Source organism: Nilaparvata lugens, chromosome X (assembly GCF_014356525.2).
Source record: "Nilaparvata lugens isolate BPH chromosome X, ASM1435652v1, whole genome shotgun sequence".
NCBI classification, from domain to species: domain Eukaryota; kingdom Metazoa; phylum Arthropoda; class Insecta; order Hemiptera; family Delphacidae; genus Nilaparvata; species Nilaparvata lugens.
Window position 1 is genome coordinate 520,250 of NC_052518.1, and position 14,566 is coordinate 534,815.

Here is a 14,566-nt window from a genome sequence, read left to right on the forward strand (position 1 = left end):
GGACCCCCTGTTAGTTTCTGAGGGAGGAGACTCATTCCAGTTAATAGAGCTGATATATAATTATACAGGGTATGGATTAAAAAAAAAAAATCGGTCGTCATCTTCGCGAAAATCGTGATAGAAATTTAACAAAATTCATTCTTCTCAGGAATATTACGGAGCTCCTGCAATTTTCCCAGAAATGAGACTCATGTCAGTTGATAGGGCTTATAAATAGCTATCTAGGGTATAAATTTGAAGAAATTCGTTAGAGCCGTTTTCGAAAAAACTGTGAAAAACATGGTTTTTTTAGCCATTATCCGCCATTTTTTCCGTCATTTTAAATAGAATTTTATTGAATTCCTTATTGTCGGATCCTCATGGTATAAGGACCTTAAGTTTAAAATTTCAAGTCAATCGGTTAATTAGGAATGGAGTTATCGTGTTCACAGACACACACACACACACACACACACACACACACACACACACACACACACACACACACACAAACGCACACACACAGACCAACACCAAAAAATCATGTTTTTGGACTAAGGGGACCTTGAAACGTATAGAAAGAAAACATGAAATTAGTGTACATTAAATTTTTTTGGAAAGCAATACTTTCCTTACCTATGGTAATAGGGCAAGGAAAGTAATAAAAAAAATCGACATCCAAATCTACATAGGCCTATAATAGTGTATATTCTTCTGATTTATCTGAAATCTCCACCCGATGACAAAGTGACTGATCAAAACTTGTTGATTCATTCACGAGATACGGTAATTGAAAACAAGTGAATCACGGACTCGACATTTTTTATAAAAACAGGTTTTGTCATTGTTCTTGCTTGTAGGACATCATATAGTGACGCTGAAAGGACTCGTATAGGTCTTTGTGAGAGAATGAGATTGTTACAAGATTTCAAGCAGATTGTAAGGACTGCAAAAAGTTTTTTGAGAAAACCTGTATGATTTGCAATTATTGGAGCAAAAATATGAATAACTTCAATACGTTTGTGGAGTTTATTGAATTGTAAATTCAAATTTATGAATTGAACTATTTCTTTCAAAATTGTCTTAGATATAGCAAGTGCTGTGTCTGTTTTTTCTTCCACTACGTATTTTTGTCATTAAATGAAATAAACCAATAAAAATCGACAAATCGAATAACTTTGAAATAATTCTTGTGCCTGCTATATTATTGTTCAGATCTGGAAAAATATAACAGTGCCATATAGAGTATACTACACTGATTCATTAACTTTTATTGTCGGATTGATGAACGTTATTGTTGTACCATTTTACTGGTATGCACATGATAATATCTGTTTTTTATTTGAATAGAAATATCAACATGTAATACGCATAACTAGATTGTTGTTTTTTCGTTGTGTTGTGAATGCTAAGTATTGATTTGAGAATCTACTTTGAGAAATATTTGATGCACGGTTGTATACTGTATTCTAATTTGAGGTAGTTGATGTTCAATGTTTTAAATAGGACGTATTGCACCGTACTAAACTCCATACTTTCCCCGCCAATTTAATAATACATCTTTCATGTGAGAGATTATTACAAATGCGTATAAATAATTGTAACTAAGTTACTGAGTATTTAGTAATATTATTATTTTAATACATTACTCTGAAATATATATAGGATATAACATATGATATATTTTGTATAATATCGAACCCAATTCATTTTCAGAGAAAACTGACTGATATAGATAGATTATTCTTTGAATTCAAATCATGAGATAGTGAAAATGAAACGTATGACATGATCAGTTTCATATTTGTGATTATCCAATTCTCTATAACTTCAAACATTATTTGCAAGCTTTCAAATATTGCACATGCCTTTATTGCGTTGCTGCAAGATTGAACCCCGTTACTATATAATATTTATGTGTTATTATACATAACGTATTTGTTATTCATCACACATAAAATTTGGTATTTATTCCTACGTTTGCACATTCAAGTAGTCACTATTTGCCTGCTTTTTCTATATTAATATTTATGTAGGCTGTGTTTTTGATAGTTTTTGCCTGTTATGATGTTTGTGATTTTTGAGAAGACATCTTTCTAGAAAAGCATTTTCTATTTTAATTTTATTGAAATAGGTTCTTGTTTTTCCCCTGAGCATCGATAGTTGAATAAATTTCCAATCGATTAATGATGTAGCATGTAGCTCTAATCTTGTTTGGTAGATAATACATACCATCAATTAGAAAACATTCGGCTTCAACATCTTACCATTTACTTACAAAAGCTATACAAAATATAGTGAGAAAAATACGTTTTTTATATCTAGAAACTTATCCACTTGTCATTCGATTTTGAAAAGTTTCAAGATTGTACAAGAATAATATACATGGCCTGACCATCAAAACTAGAGTAATTGGAGGGCTATTATACCTCAACTAAGCCTAAAGCTCTTTATATAGAGTGCACTAATAGAATCCCATTTATAGTTTTATAAAGATTTAAAAGATCTTTTTTTAAAGATTCAATATTTATCTCAAATTCATTGCTGATGCATCGCAGTAGAAAACATTCGGGAAAATTGAAACTCATATGTAGACAAAACTTGAAAAAGTGTTTACTGGGCAACATGAATTTTTAAGATTTGCTAATATTTCATCAATACTGAGTTGATGCCAAAATACACTGACCAAATTGATGAAAACCCTATATTGAAACAAAATCGAACGGCATAATTACTGTGTTGTGAATCCATTCTTCTGCACTATTAATTTCAACTTCAATTGATGCTTGATATTAGATTTGAACTGAAATTCAAGTAATCTTGACTTGATGTTTTCAAAATCGCCCATTCAACTCAACAGTTGAAAACCCCTTGAATTCAAGTAAACTTGACCAATGTAAACAAGCTTTTTATTGAATTGCAGGTACTCACCACTGGCAGGTGATTTGCTGGCCAACTCAATGCTGCCTGGCAATGCAATGAACGGGTCGGGCTGGTGTATCTTCGTCTACAATTTGGCGCCTGAAACTGAGGAAAATGTTCTCTGGCAGCTGTTTGGGCCATTCGGAGCCGTGCAAAGTGTCAAAGTAATCAGGGACCTGCAAACAAACAAGTGCAAAGGTTTCGGATTTGTTACAATGACAAATTACGATGAGGCAGTTGTAGCGATACAGTCTCTGAATGGCTACACATTGGGCAATAGGGTGCTGCAAGTCTCATTCAAGACAAATAAGAGCAAAACAACATAAACGGCAGGGAAACATCCATTTTGCCGCTGCTGCTGCTGATTATGAATGTCTGTCCATTTGCTAGTCGTAAACACATGCTCTCTTAAGGCTGAATGTATCCTCTAAACATGATCTCATTATAAATTATGGTGACAAACTGAATTATTACGGTATGCTAGTTTATCTAATAGAAAATTTTACTATTTATCTCATTCGATACATATAATTTATTATGTATTGTGTTGTGACTGGTGAAACCAATCTACCCCTTATAGGATGCATACAGCCTTTACGCGGGTAAACACAATATAATTTTGCATTTCTTTCACTTATTTATTTTATCATTGACAATGATAATTTCAATATTTGATTCTCGCATTATTTCTCAGTTACAACTACTCTTTTTTAGAGTGATGAATAAACTACCGTATTTTTCATTTATTTATTCATTTGTCAAAATGTTAAGCGATGCATTGAAGCCTATTAGAAATGTACTAAGCTAAAGCTAGTCAACAAAAAGTGCAAATAATGGTTTCCAAGCGAAACTTAGACCATTTCTAAAATTAAAATGAATTTTAGGAAACCTTAATTCTATATTATCAATAATATAATTATTAATTAATATTATACACATTATTATTATTATCATTATTCTCTTCATTGGAATATTATCCGGCTAATAGGCCTAGTTTCAACTTGAAATTGAATTATAGTTATTAAATAGTTACCCCTCATTCACAAAATGTACACAATAATCTGCGTAGCTTTGTTCCCAAAGATGCATTTTTTATTGTAACAGAGTATAGAATGTTGACATTGAATTTAATTTTTATCGTTATTAAAAAATCTTATTTTTATTAAAAGAATTTTATCGTTACAAAAAACGTTCATAACGATTATTATAATGTGATGTTGATAATATACTTGATATTGCATCGAACAGTGCAAAGTTTTCAAAATTGACTCGATGCTTTATCAGTATGAGATAATGATTTCGTGGACTTAATGAATGTATGGATTCTGCAATATCCGTTTCTTTTGAGTTTTATTCATAACTATTCAGGGAACTTAAGCCATAACGTTTTTTTTTTTTTATATCGATCTATTGGTTCTTACTCAAGACGAGTTAAGTATATCAACAGTAACTGTTCTGAATACACTTGACTTTTTTAAATAAATGAATAATATAATTATATATATATATAATTTTTTCAGTGTATATTATTTCCAGTGTGTTATTCTATGAATACAACACTGTAAATACTGTACATGAGCTTTAATTATCACTTCAACTTGATTAGTGGTAGTTCTTATTTTTGAAATAATTTCTTATAAAATATAAATATATATATACTAATATATTATTCATTAAATGTGTATTATTATTTCCAGTGTGTTATTCTATGAATACAACACTGGAAATATGATATATGGGTTTTATCTGTATTTATCACGTCAGCTGCATTAATGTAGGTTTCCTATTTTGTAACACATTAGTAGCTCATGAAACAAATTAGATAGTTTAATGCTTTTTCCGTTTGAATATTTTTCTTTTACTCATAATAATAATAATATCAATAACCAGTATTACAAATGTTATCATCTAATTAATACTCGAATTGCTCTAATTATTACAAATATAGTTGAAATTACTCTTTAATAAATTATTGAGCAGGAGTATTTCATTATTATTATAATTATTCTAATTGTATTATTATTGTAGGAGAGTACAGCAGCAAAGGCATCTATTTAGGCCACAATAAGGTCATGTAATGAAATGAAATAAGCGCGGCTGTAGCGATGTCTCTGTTTTTTTGTCGATGTTTGTCTTTGATTGGTTTGATTTATGTGTGTTCTTTATGTTTATCAATAGTGGAATCTGTAAGTGGTCTGTTAGCATCTGCTCTCTTTTGTCAGACGCTATACAGTTGTATTATAAGATTTACAATTATTATAAATGGAATTTCATCCGAGTCGAATGTCTCCTTACATGATAAAATATTTATTTTTGTAATGCAGCATTTGAAAAATGCATTGCTACGTGATGAGATCAGACCCGAACCAAGGCCTAATATACAGTATCGGTAGATTTAAGTGTGGCTTTTGCTGATAGGGCGAGAGGAGTGAGTTAGGCAAATTAATTACAAAGGCAAATTACTTTGTTCTCTAAATGCTGTGATATGTCTCGTTTTAGACATGTGACTTCCGCCCCCAAATGCAGTGTGTCATCTATTACCCTATTTACCACAATTCAGACCACTTGCATCGATAGCTAAATGAGACTAGAAAACCGGTACTTGGTACTTTACTTAGGTATAACTAATGTAGTGTTATAGATGGGGCTTTTTGGCCTGCTATCATTTCGGCTTTAGTTCGGATTTGCTTCTCAATTGACATCAGTGCTAGGAAATGGATAGAATTATCATGTAAGAGGTCATTTTTATTACTCATATTGAGATACGTCCATTCCTAGTTAAATGTATTAACTCATCGTCTTTAACTTTAATTAAATCGATTTTTTACCTTTATCCCTAGCGCTTTGTTTGCGTTAGATTTCTTTCTTCAATTACTAGTCGCTCTCCAATAATTGTGGAAAGAAATAAAAATTCAATTACGTACTTATACCTTCCCTTTATGTCATTTAAAATTATTTATTGATGTGATTAATTGTGTTTTTTTAGTAAGGCAAAGATAGATAATTATATCTGTCACATTGAGATGCATTTAGATATATTTGATTGTATTTTGTGTAGATATTTTGTACTTTATCAGATATTAGTTTGGTAGAGTGTCGCTTGAGATGTATTCTCTCTATATAGCTATACTATGAAGTGCAATAACGAGTATCAAATATTCGTAACATGCGGTTACAGTTCCGACATTCGACCGATCAACTCATTTTTCATAGTCTGATCACTTTCTCCCAGTTCAATGAAATCTTGCTTAAACTAACAATGAGCATTTATGCGTTCCAAATACTTCCAACATATCACCTATGGATGAAGTATTTATTATTCAATAACAATAACTAATTACAATCATTACAGGCCTAAAGTCACATCAAAATGAAAATACGAGTAAAATTTTATACGAATGGTTTTCAAGTTCAAGCTGTAGCGTGAACTCATAGACATTAGACAATATGATAACTATTGTTTCTCTTTCAAACATTCCATAATCATAAATGTTTAAGCTTATGCGAAATCTGTCAAGTTCTTTTACAATTGACTTGGGACAGAAGAATGAATATACATTTCCAAAATCCAAAATATTTGAAATTCTCTCTTATTTTTTGTTGGAATCATTCATTAATTCCACTGTTCTAATGCAATTATTTCCGATGAGAGCAATCCGTATTGAATAACACCAGAATTGTAAAGTAGTTTCTCATTTGCTAGCACTGAAATTGTATCAGGTTAGCAGTAAATTAAATTTATGAAATTAAAGTTACTATTCTATCGAAAGGTAAAATTCCTTTACAGAGTATAAACAGCAATATATAGAGTGGTTGAAATATTCAATCTGTAAAACGATTACTGACTCGATTCACGTTGTATGGAATAATAGAGCTGGATATACAAAAATTTTCTATTAACTTTTTCTCTTCAGCTTTTTTTAGATTTACCTCCTATTTGATAATTTGTTAATATTCATATAATATCTTCCATTATCAAGTTAATACTTATTATACTTTAATCTCGATCCAAATTTGCAGTTGATGATCATATCATGAAATATCATTTCAATAACATGAAAGTCTGTTATGTATTAGCATTACAGTATGTATTTATATTTATAACATCACAATAAAATTTTAAATAAACAAAACTGTTCAAAAGAACAATAAGAACGAATTATGCTTGGTATTTATTGTTTCATCCTTTATCATTTTCTTGTTTTTGAAATTATAATTATTTTTCGGACGTGTTTTAAGTTATTTTATTTATTTTCCTTTTGATTTATTTAAGATTATTTTGAACAGCATTTCCAAGCAGATTTTCTGATTGGTTTTTCATTATTGGAATTCTCCACTCACAAGCATGTGCATATACAAACACACACACGCTTAGTATTTTATATCTATATACATATACATATTATATAAATTATATATGCAAAAAGTGTTTGTGTGCGCACGTGACTGGATGTGGAGGGGGGGGATTTGCTGCTGCTTTTTCTTCCATTGTTACAGCTGGTTATTGAAAGTATGATACCGATGCGGTTTGTTACTAATAAGGAAATCGTGCACTACCACCTAACTGGATAGGTTTTATGTGTAAAGAATTAAATCTAGAAAAGAATAACAAATGACAATTTGTTCATGTATATAGTAAGCCTGAAAGGTAAACTTATTGTTTGTTTGGCGCTATTATTCCATATAGGAGAAATAAATAAATTAGAGATTATAAAGAATGGAATTATTGTTAGAGGTGGTGGGCGGACGAAGCGAGGCTATTTTTAAAGACAGTTCGACTGTGAGTACTGTGGTTGTGGATTGTTCATTTCATATTGTGATGATAAACTATTCTAGTTATACCGGTGACTTTTTGAAGCTTTACAAGAAGATGTGTATTCAACAGATGCAATTTTTGCTAATGTCGTTTTCATGAATTAAGAATCCTGTACTTCTCTATTTACGGTACCGTAGTAATTTGCTTTATCGTGTCATATAGAGTAGAGCTAGTCATATACAGTATTTACAATTTTTCTTTTAATAACTGTATTGTATTTTAATATAAATTTATATAAGAATCTAACTATTTATAGAATTATCCTCCACTGTGTTAAAGCTTAATCCATTCCCAATTCCGATTTAGCGAGGCTTGTTCAATGTAGGTCTAGGCCTATTTATCCATCATTCATCATTTGCTTGTTGGCCGTGGCAATAAAATGAATGTAGACTGTTGCTCCTATTGAAAACCAATGAATGGTTCACAATATGCCAGTCTTTGAGGATGATATGCTAGGCCCTAAATAGACGGTCTCATCAAAAGTTAATGATCCACACTACTCATTGTATATAGACAAATACCTACCGTAATATGTGGACGTGCATTCATGCCTCTATCCTGGTGTCTAAAATATAAATTTGCTCTCTGACCCTTCAAATTAATAGGCTAATGTAATGTAAGGAGTGAATTGTTCAAAATTGAAGGTAGTAGTTATCAATATCAATTATTGTAAAAGCATTTACGTTCGAACTGGTGAAGCAAGTGAAAATTGAAATCAAATTGAAATTGAACTCTTGAGCAACTGAAATATTATTAGTATTGTATACACATAGTGCAGTCACTCGTATTCTATGCAATAATTGGATAGTTTAAGAACTAACTGACAATTTACCAAGTTATTCATTGTACATGAAACATACAGTATATGCATACATACATACAATCTATTCCAAAATTCGTTATAAATAATTATTAAAATAACAATGTATGTACGCATGTATTGCTTCAACGAATGACCAAGTGAGATTTAATGCTGACGTTGATGATATGATGATGCTGAACATGATCATTTCCTATACTAATTTGTGTAAGAATAAGATGTTGGTAATTGTGAGGAACGACTTAAGTAAATTATCTAGCTTTAAGGCAATCCTATAATGTTTTACGATTAGTAGATGGCTAGCTAGTCTTGTGAAGATGTACCTTTTACTGTTCAGAACACCAAATTAAATTAGAAAAAAATGTCTGCTTTGATCAAAAATTGCCGTTATTCATTTTCAGAGCGAGGGTACTTATTCGAAATGGGAATTGAGATTATTTTTAAAATAAATTCAAAAATCAACATAATCAGGCTCAGGTATCCACTTTGAACTGAAACTTATATTTATATACATATATTTATATACAGCAGTTCTGCTGTTGTGTCCTGCAGTATTGGAATCAATTCACAATCGAATCAAAGTTTTAGCCTACTAGACAAAAATCACTGGCTATGCCCGAGCTCCGACCGCCATTTCCAAAATGGCTCGTGTCTGTATATACGATATATAAATTATACTGCTAAATTAATAATTATTATAATAATAATAGAATGTAATAATGAATATTATTATTATAATAATGTTTGTGCGGTGCAGTTAGCTGTCAGCTGATCAGCTGAAGTTACGGCCGTTTATTTTTTAACATTTTGAAACTTTACTTTCATAAATAATTCTGTGTGTATGTTAGAGTTAGTAGTTTACTGTGAAACTTGTATTTGTAAATACAGTTGATATGTTTTTACAAAGAAACTAAAAAAATTAATAGTAAATTGATATTGTATATATAAATCTGATAATCGTACAATCTCGTTATTAAACCTTTCATCGAAGAACAGTAGGTACCTACCGAAGGTTACATTGAAAGCTGAGATGAGCTGATGTGAGATATGTGACCACCCCAAGCCCCAAGTCCTCTCCAAGCCCAGGGTAAGGGCAACACCTACCGGTACCTAATCAACCTCATCTAGGCCTATGCGCGGGCGCACTAGAGTACACTTACACTATTTGCGGTACATACTGGTCACTGACTGTGTCAAACTAAAAATTCACCTGCATAGTGGAACTGTACATGCCTCCCTATTGTCCTTTCTTGTCCTATCCTATCCAGTCCTACCCTTGACCGATAAACTAAGGAAAATGAAAACCTCAACTCGTTTAGTGCGTATGTTAATTTATAGCAATTTTATATACGTGTCACTATGTGTATAAGTTAGTGTTCTACCTTTGTCTATCCCTTAATGGTAACTTATGGCAGTGGGAGTTACTTGATATGAGTACTTGCGCTAGCTTCCAAGTACAAAAATACATCTGCTTTGGCACAAACTAATTATTATTACATTCATTATCATTATTATTAATACAATATAGTCAGACTATGTAACTTTATTATAATTTAAAATCATTAGTATATTCTATAATATCTTATAATAAATATATTTTTCTGTCTAGTGTCACTTGGTACAGTACTTATTATTGCGTGTACGGATCAGTCATTTTATTAATATTCATCGAGATAAATAAAACATTAATTTAACTACACTTTTCTATGAATAATTATTAATTATCTTTCACAATAATGCTACTTGTGAGAGCAGTATTGATTAAATTGGTATTATTATAGGTTGCTTATCATACAACTTTCTTCTTATATCTATTGTAACTGCTTCATGTATAACTTATTTGTCTCTTATATTGTTAGAACTCTACACTAGTTAAAATAATTATATAAATGTTTGGCTTCCTTCCGTAATTTTCTCCATTTACAAACTAATAGTTTGCAAGTAGGAATTATCAGTAGTTGAACTCCCTCAATTAAATTGAATTACTTACCTTCTTGACTCTTATTCATTATATTATCGAACGATTGTTTGAGGAGAAAGCTATGTGAACTATGAGAAATGCTATCTACTTATACAGAGAAAGAGGTCAAGTTAAAAGTTAAGCTTTCTTACATTGTTACCATAATGATAGGCAGAATGGGTACTGCGACTATTTGGGAGTCTGCTTACTGCTGTACAAGTCTTGTTAAAAGAATAATACCTACCTATTACCACAGTACAGCAGCAGTATAGCAGTGGTCCGCAGTTCAATGAAGACGGAATCTGCAAAGTAAACTTTCCATACTTTGTTGTAATTGCAATATTTGTACTTTTCCATGTTAAAAAATCACAATAAATTATTTAAAAATTGAGTATCACTTTGTTTACACCAATTATTCCTCGACGCGAAAACCATACACTTTTTCTAATGTCAACTCATCAATGGTTGATTTGCAATATGGATCATGGTACAAACATTTACAATTGTCAAGATAACCATTGGAGCTCTACTGTTTTATCTTTTACAATAACAATATCGGCTATGTAAGATGTACGGTATTAGAATAAATTGCAGTTAACCAACTGCTGGAATATTATAACAATATAGCCTATGTTATACATATTTCATAAAATTCTCACTGATTCATGTACTTTTTAGAATGAATCATACTTTATAAAGTTACTAAAGCTATGGTTATACCTACAATCATAAAGTACGGTAAGTGGTTTTCAAAAAGGAAAATAATCATAAGTCACCAGCATTATAGACAGTACTAGTCTATAGCTATACCGTAGTAGTGTTTGTTTATAAACCTAAAGTAAATAATAATGTCAAATTATAGAAATCCTTATATAATAAGAACTTTGACAATAATACATGAATCCATCATGAGTAATGTGAATAATCAAACAATAAATTGATCAAAAACTGAAGAATCTAGATTGTAACGTAAATATGAATTCATCACAGTAAATTATGTGAATAATTGAATAATACATTCCATCAAATACTGAAAATAATCTGACAGACATAATAATCCCTGGACAGAAATTATTATGACAGAAAATAATCCCTGGACGGAGGCAAGACAATCGCCGGATCTTCAGGATCTCTGTAAAAAGGATGATGATAGTAAAAATTTGTCGTCCAACAATCATGACAAAAATAAATTAAATAGAGGATAAAGAACCATCAAGCGGTAGCCTAGAGAAAATGAACTTTGTGTCAATACGGTATATGGTACAGATTGAAGTAGAATGTATCATGAACTTAAGAGTCAATATACAGATTGAATTAGGCTCTCTGACATTGCACAGCTCAAGTGGTAGAGTCACCTATCCACCCTACACCTAGTTGAAAAGAGATTTATTAAAAGCAAAAACATACCGTATTCCCCAAAGTTTAATTACAACTCCAAACGTTTTTTATACTAGACTAACAGGTAACCCGTGCTCCGCAATTAAAAACTTAACAAACTGAAAACCTTACATACTGAAATCTTTAAGAATTTAAAATAGGCTTATAACCATCCTCGGTAAATTGAGAATCTATAACTTATTCAAAATTTCAAGTTAATCAGTCCGGTAGTTCAGACGTGATGATGCGTCATTCCTGAATTTCCTATCCCGTACATTTATAAGTCGTTTCTTTCCTTTTTATTATATAGATAATTCAATCACATTCAAGCCGATTATTTTTGGAATGATACTTGACACTATCTAGACCATATCTCTCAAGTTAGTTGTCTTATTAGTAAATCGATCTCACAAGTGTGGGTATGAATGAAGCAGAAAGATATTAATATACACAAATCTCACACGTATCTGCTCCACGATCAGTCACCGTTTACGCTCAGTCACCGATACTGCTCAGTAATCACAGAGAACGGAGCAGATCAACAAAATCGTTACCTGCGCATTCTGGTGCTGTGTTAGGTTCAGATGGCCTTTGAAATTCTTATTGTTTAGATGTTTACACAATACACACACACAGCACACACAGTGCATAAACGATTTCAAGAGCATGCTCCAAGCAGTAGCTCATTTAATTTTTAATTTTTCTGTTCAGTCTTATTAGTTATTTTAGGTTTCTTTCTCGTTCATATAATTGAGGAAGAGTATGGACTCATTTTTGTGACAGTTAATATTGGAGTTATAGCTCTTTTTGCTTGTTGCATAATTGAAATGTCGGTTTAGGCCCACACGGTTTTCCAAACAATCTTTGCTAATTTCAGTTGATATTAAGGACTTATAACATTTGTATTCGGAATCTTATTATGTTCTACTCTCGCTTTTATGGTACTTGAACTTGATATTGAACGTTATTGAGTACATGTGTTGGGTATCATGAGTTAGTGCATCAGAACTTGTATCATACTTCAAAATGAATCTGTTTCTTATTCTTGTATTTGGACTTTGTGCCAGTTCTAATTGCTCTGTACATGGCAGCCTCATGAATAACTCACAGGCAACCTCTTCAGAGCAGCATGCCTTTCTCAAAAAAGCAGCCAAAAATATTGGGAACGCCTTGGTTGAACTGGGAGAAGATGAATTAGTCACATTGAAAACACAGGTAAAATAACAGTCCATTATACCAATCATTCAAAGCAGACACTTGAACTATCAAATAATTTATAAATGGTTTTTAACCAACTTCTATCATAGACTAGGCTATGCCTGCCGGTACAAATTTATAATGTGATAAAAGAAATACTTTGTACGAACAGGGATTTGGTATTTTTGTTCAGTTAATAATTATCATTATAGCCTGATTAATGTATCACAAGATCATTCAGGAAAATGTTTAGTACGGCATTACAATTATCCAAATCAAACGCAGCACGTACTTTTGTAATGAGGGTTTAACCTTCCGGCAGTCGCTTGTAAAATTACAAGTGTCAGTTTTTTTTGCTGCACAAAACTATTGAATGGGGTGGTGTCAGTGAATGAGTTACCTATGCATTCCAAAACTTTCTCCCCATCACTCCACTGAGTTGCAGTATCAACCGAGCAATGGTTCAGTCTTTAGGCGCCATTTAGTCGCGACAGTGCATATATAAGTAGTGCATAAATATGATAGACAGTGCATATGATAGGGAAAGAGACTGCCAATGAACCAATGACACAGAATTGTTGGCTTTGCTTGGTGTACATTATTGGGCTACGAAAAGGTAATCATGCAAATGTTCATAGGCGTAATATAATCAAATTAGATGGAAATATTGATTATACAATTATTAATTAATATGACTTGACAGTAAACAGAGTACATAAAACAAAAAAATAGGATGTTGTAATTACAACACACGACTGCTCGTGTGATTGAGTAGGGCGCGACTTCCGGAAGGTTAATAGATCAACTAGCTTACCTACAGTAGGCCTACCTATTCGATAAAGAAAGAATTGATGATGCTATTACACTATCGAAGATTTTTTATATTAGGCTATATTTGACAGTATAATGGGTCCCTTAGGCATTAGTTACTAGTTATTTTATGGTAAGTCCGTAAGGTGTGCATTGGACCTCCAGGCACATGTCGGGAGAACATGATTTAATAATACCACACTCCACCCCAACAATAACAATCTTCATGTTCTGCAAAAAAAAAAAAAACAAAACAAATGAGAAATGAATCAATTCATTTTGAGTTATTGAAAGATGAAAGAAACTAGCTGATCCCAGAAATCTCCCTATTTGTAAATACTTACAAATAAATAGTCCTGATTTTATGACTAGATGAAAAAGAAGGTATTAAGGTATAGTAAGATTTTTTCATAAACAATAATTCTATTAGTAGCCTATAGTATTAAATCTATAACAAATAATTTCTCATATTGTTAATCCTTCTTTTTCATTATTTTACAGAAAATGTACAACTTGGCTGAGTACAAACCAAGGACTTACAATGAAGAAACACAACTGAAGAAGGTTAGTAGCTTATCCCTTATTTTGATGGCAATCAAGCGACTTGATTAATCAGTCAAATCAAATCACATAGTTCTTCATTCAATGATGAATAAATATCCATTTGATTTGAGTCAAATGTTGA

The 14,566-nt window shown here is 31.6% G+C and overlaps 2 protein-coding genes across 9 annotated transcripts in view; both read left to right on the top strand.

Moving 5' to 3' along the window:
* The window catches only part of LOC111064270 (ELAV-like protein 3), a 152,259-nt gene extending 141,370 nt beyond the window's left edge, over positions 1-10,889 (top strand). For all 8 annotated transcript variants that reach the window (XM_039442197.1, XM_022351978.2, XM_022351977.2 and 5 more), the window contains one exon: positions 2,903-10,889. In XM_039442197.1, coding sequence (XP_039298131.1) covers positions 2,903-3,227 — 325 coding nt within the window. In that variant the 3' untranslated portion in view covers positions 3,228-10,889. The remainder of the gene's footprint in view (positions 1-2,902) is intronic.
* Positions 10,890-12,494: 1,605 nt separating this feature from the next.
* The window catches only part of LOC111064269 (VWFA and cache domain-containing protein 1), an 82,430-nt gene continuing 80,358 nt past the window's right edge, over positions 12,495-14,566 (top strand). Inside the window, exons 1-2 of the mRNA XM_039442204.1 lie at positions 12,495-13,089; positions 14,383-14,445. Coding sequence (XP_039298138.1) covers positions 12,901-13,089; positions 14,383-14,445 — 252 coding nt within the window. The 5' untranslated portion in view covers positions 12,495-12,900. The remainder of the gene's footprint in view (positions 13,090-14,382; positions 14,446-14,566) is intronic.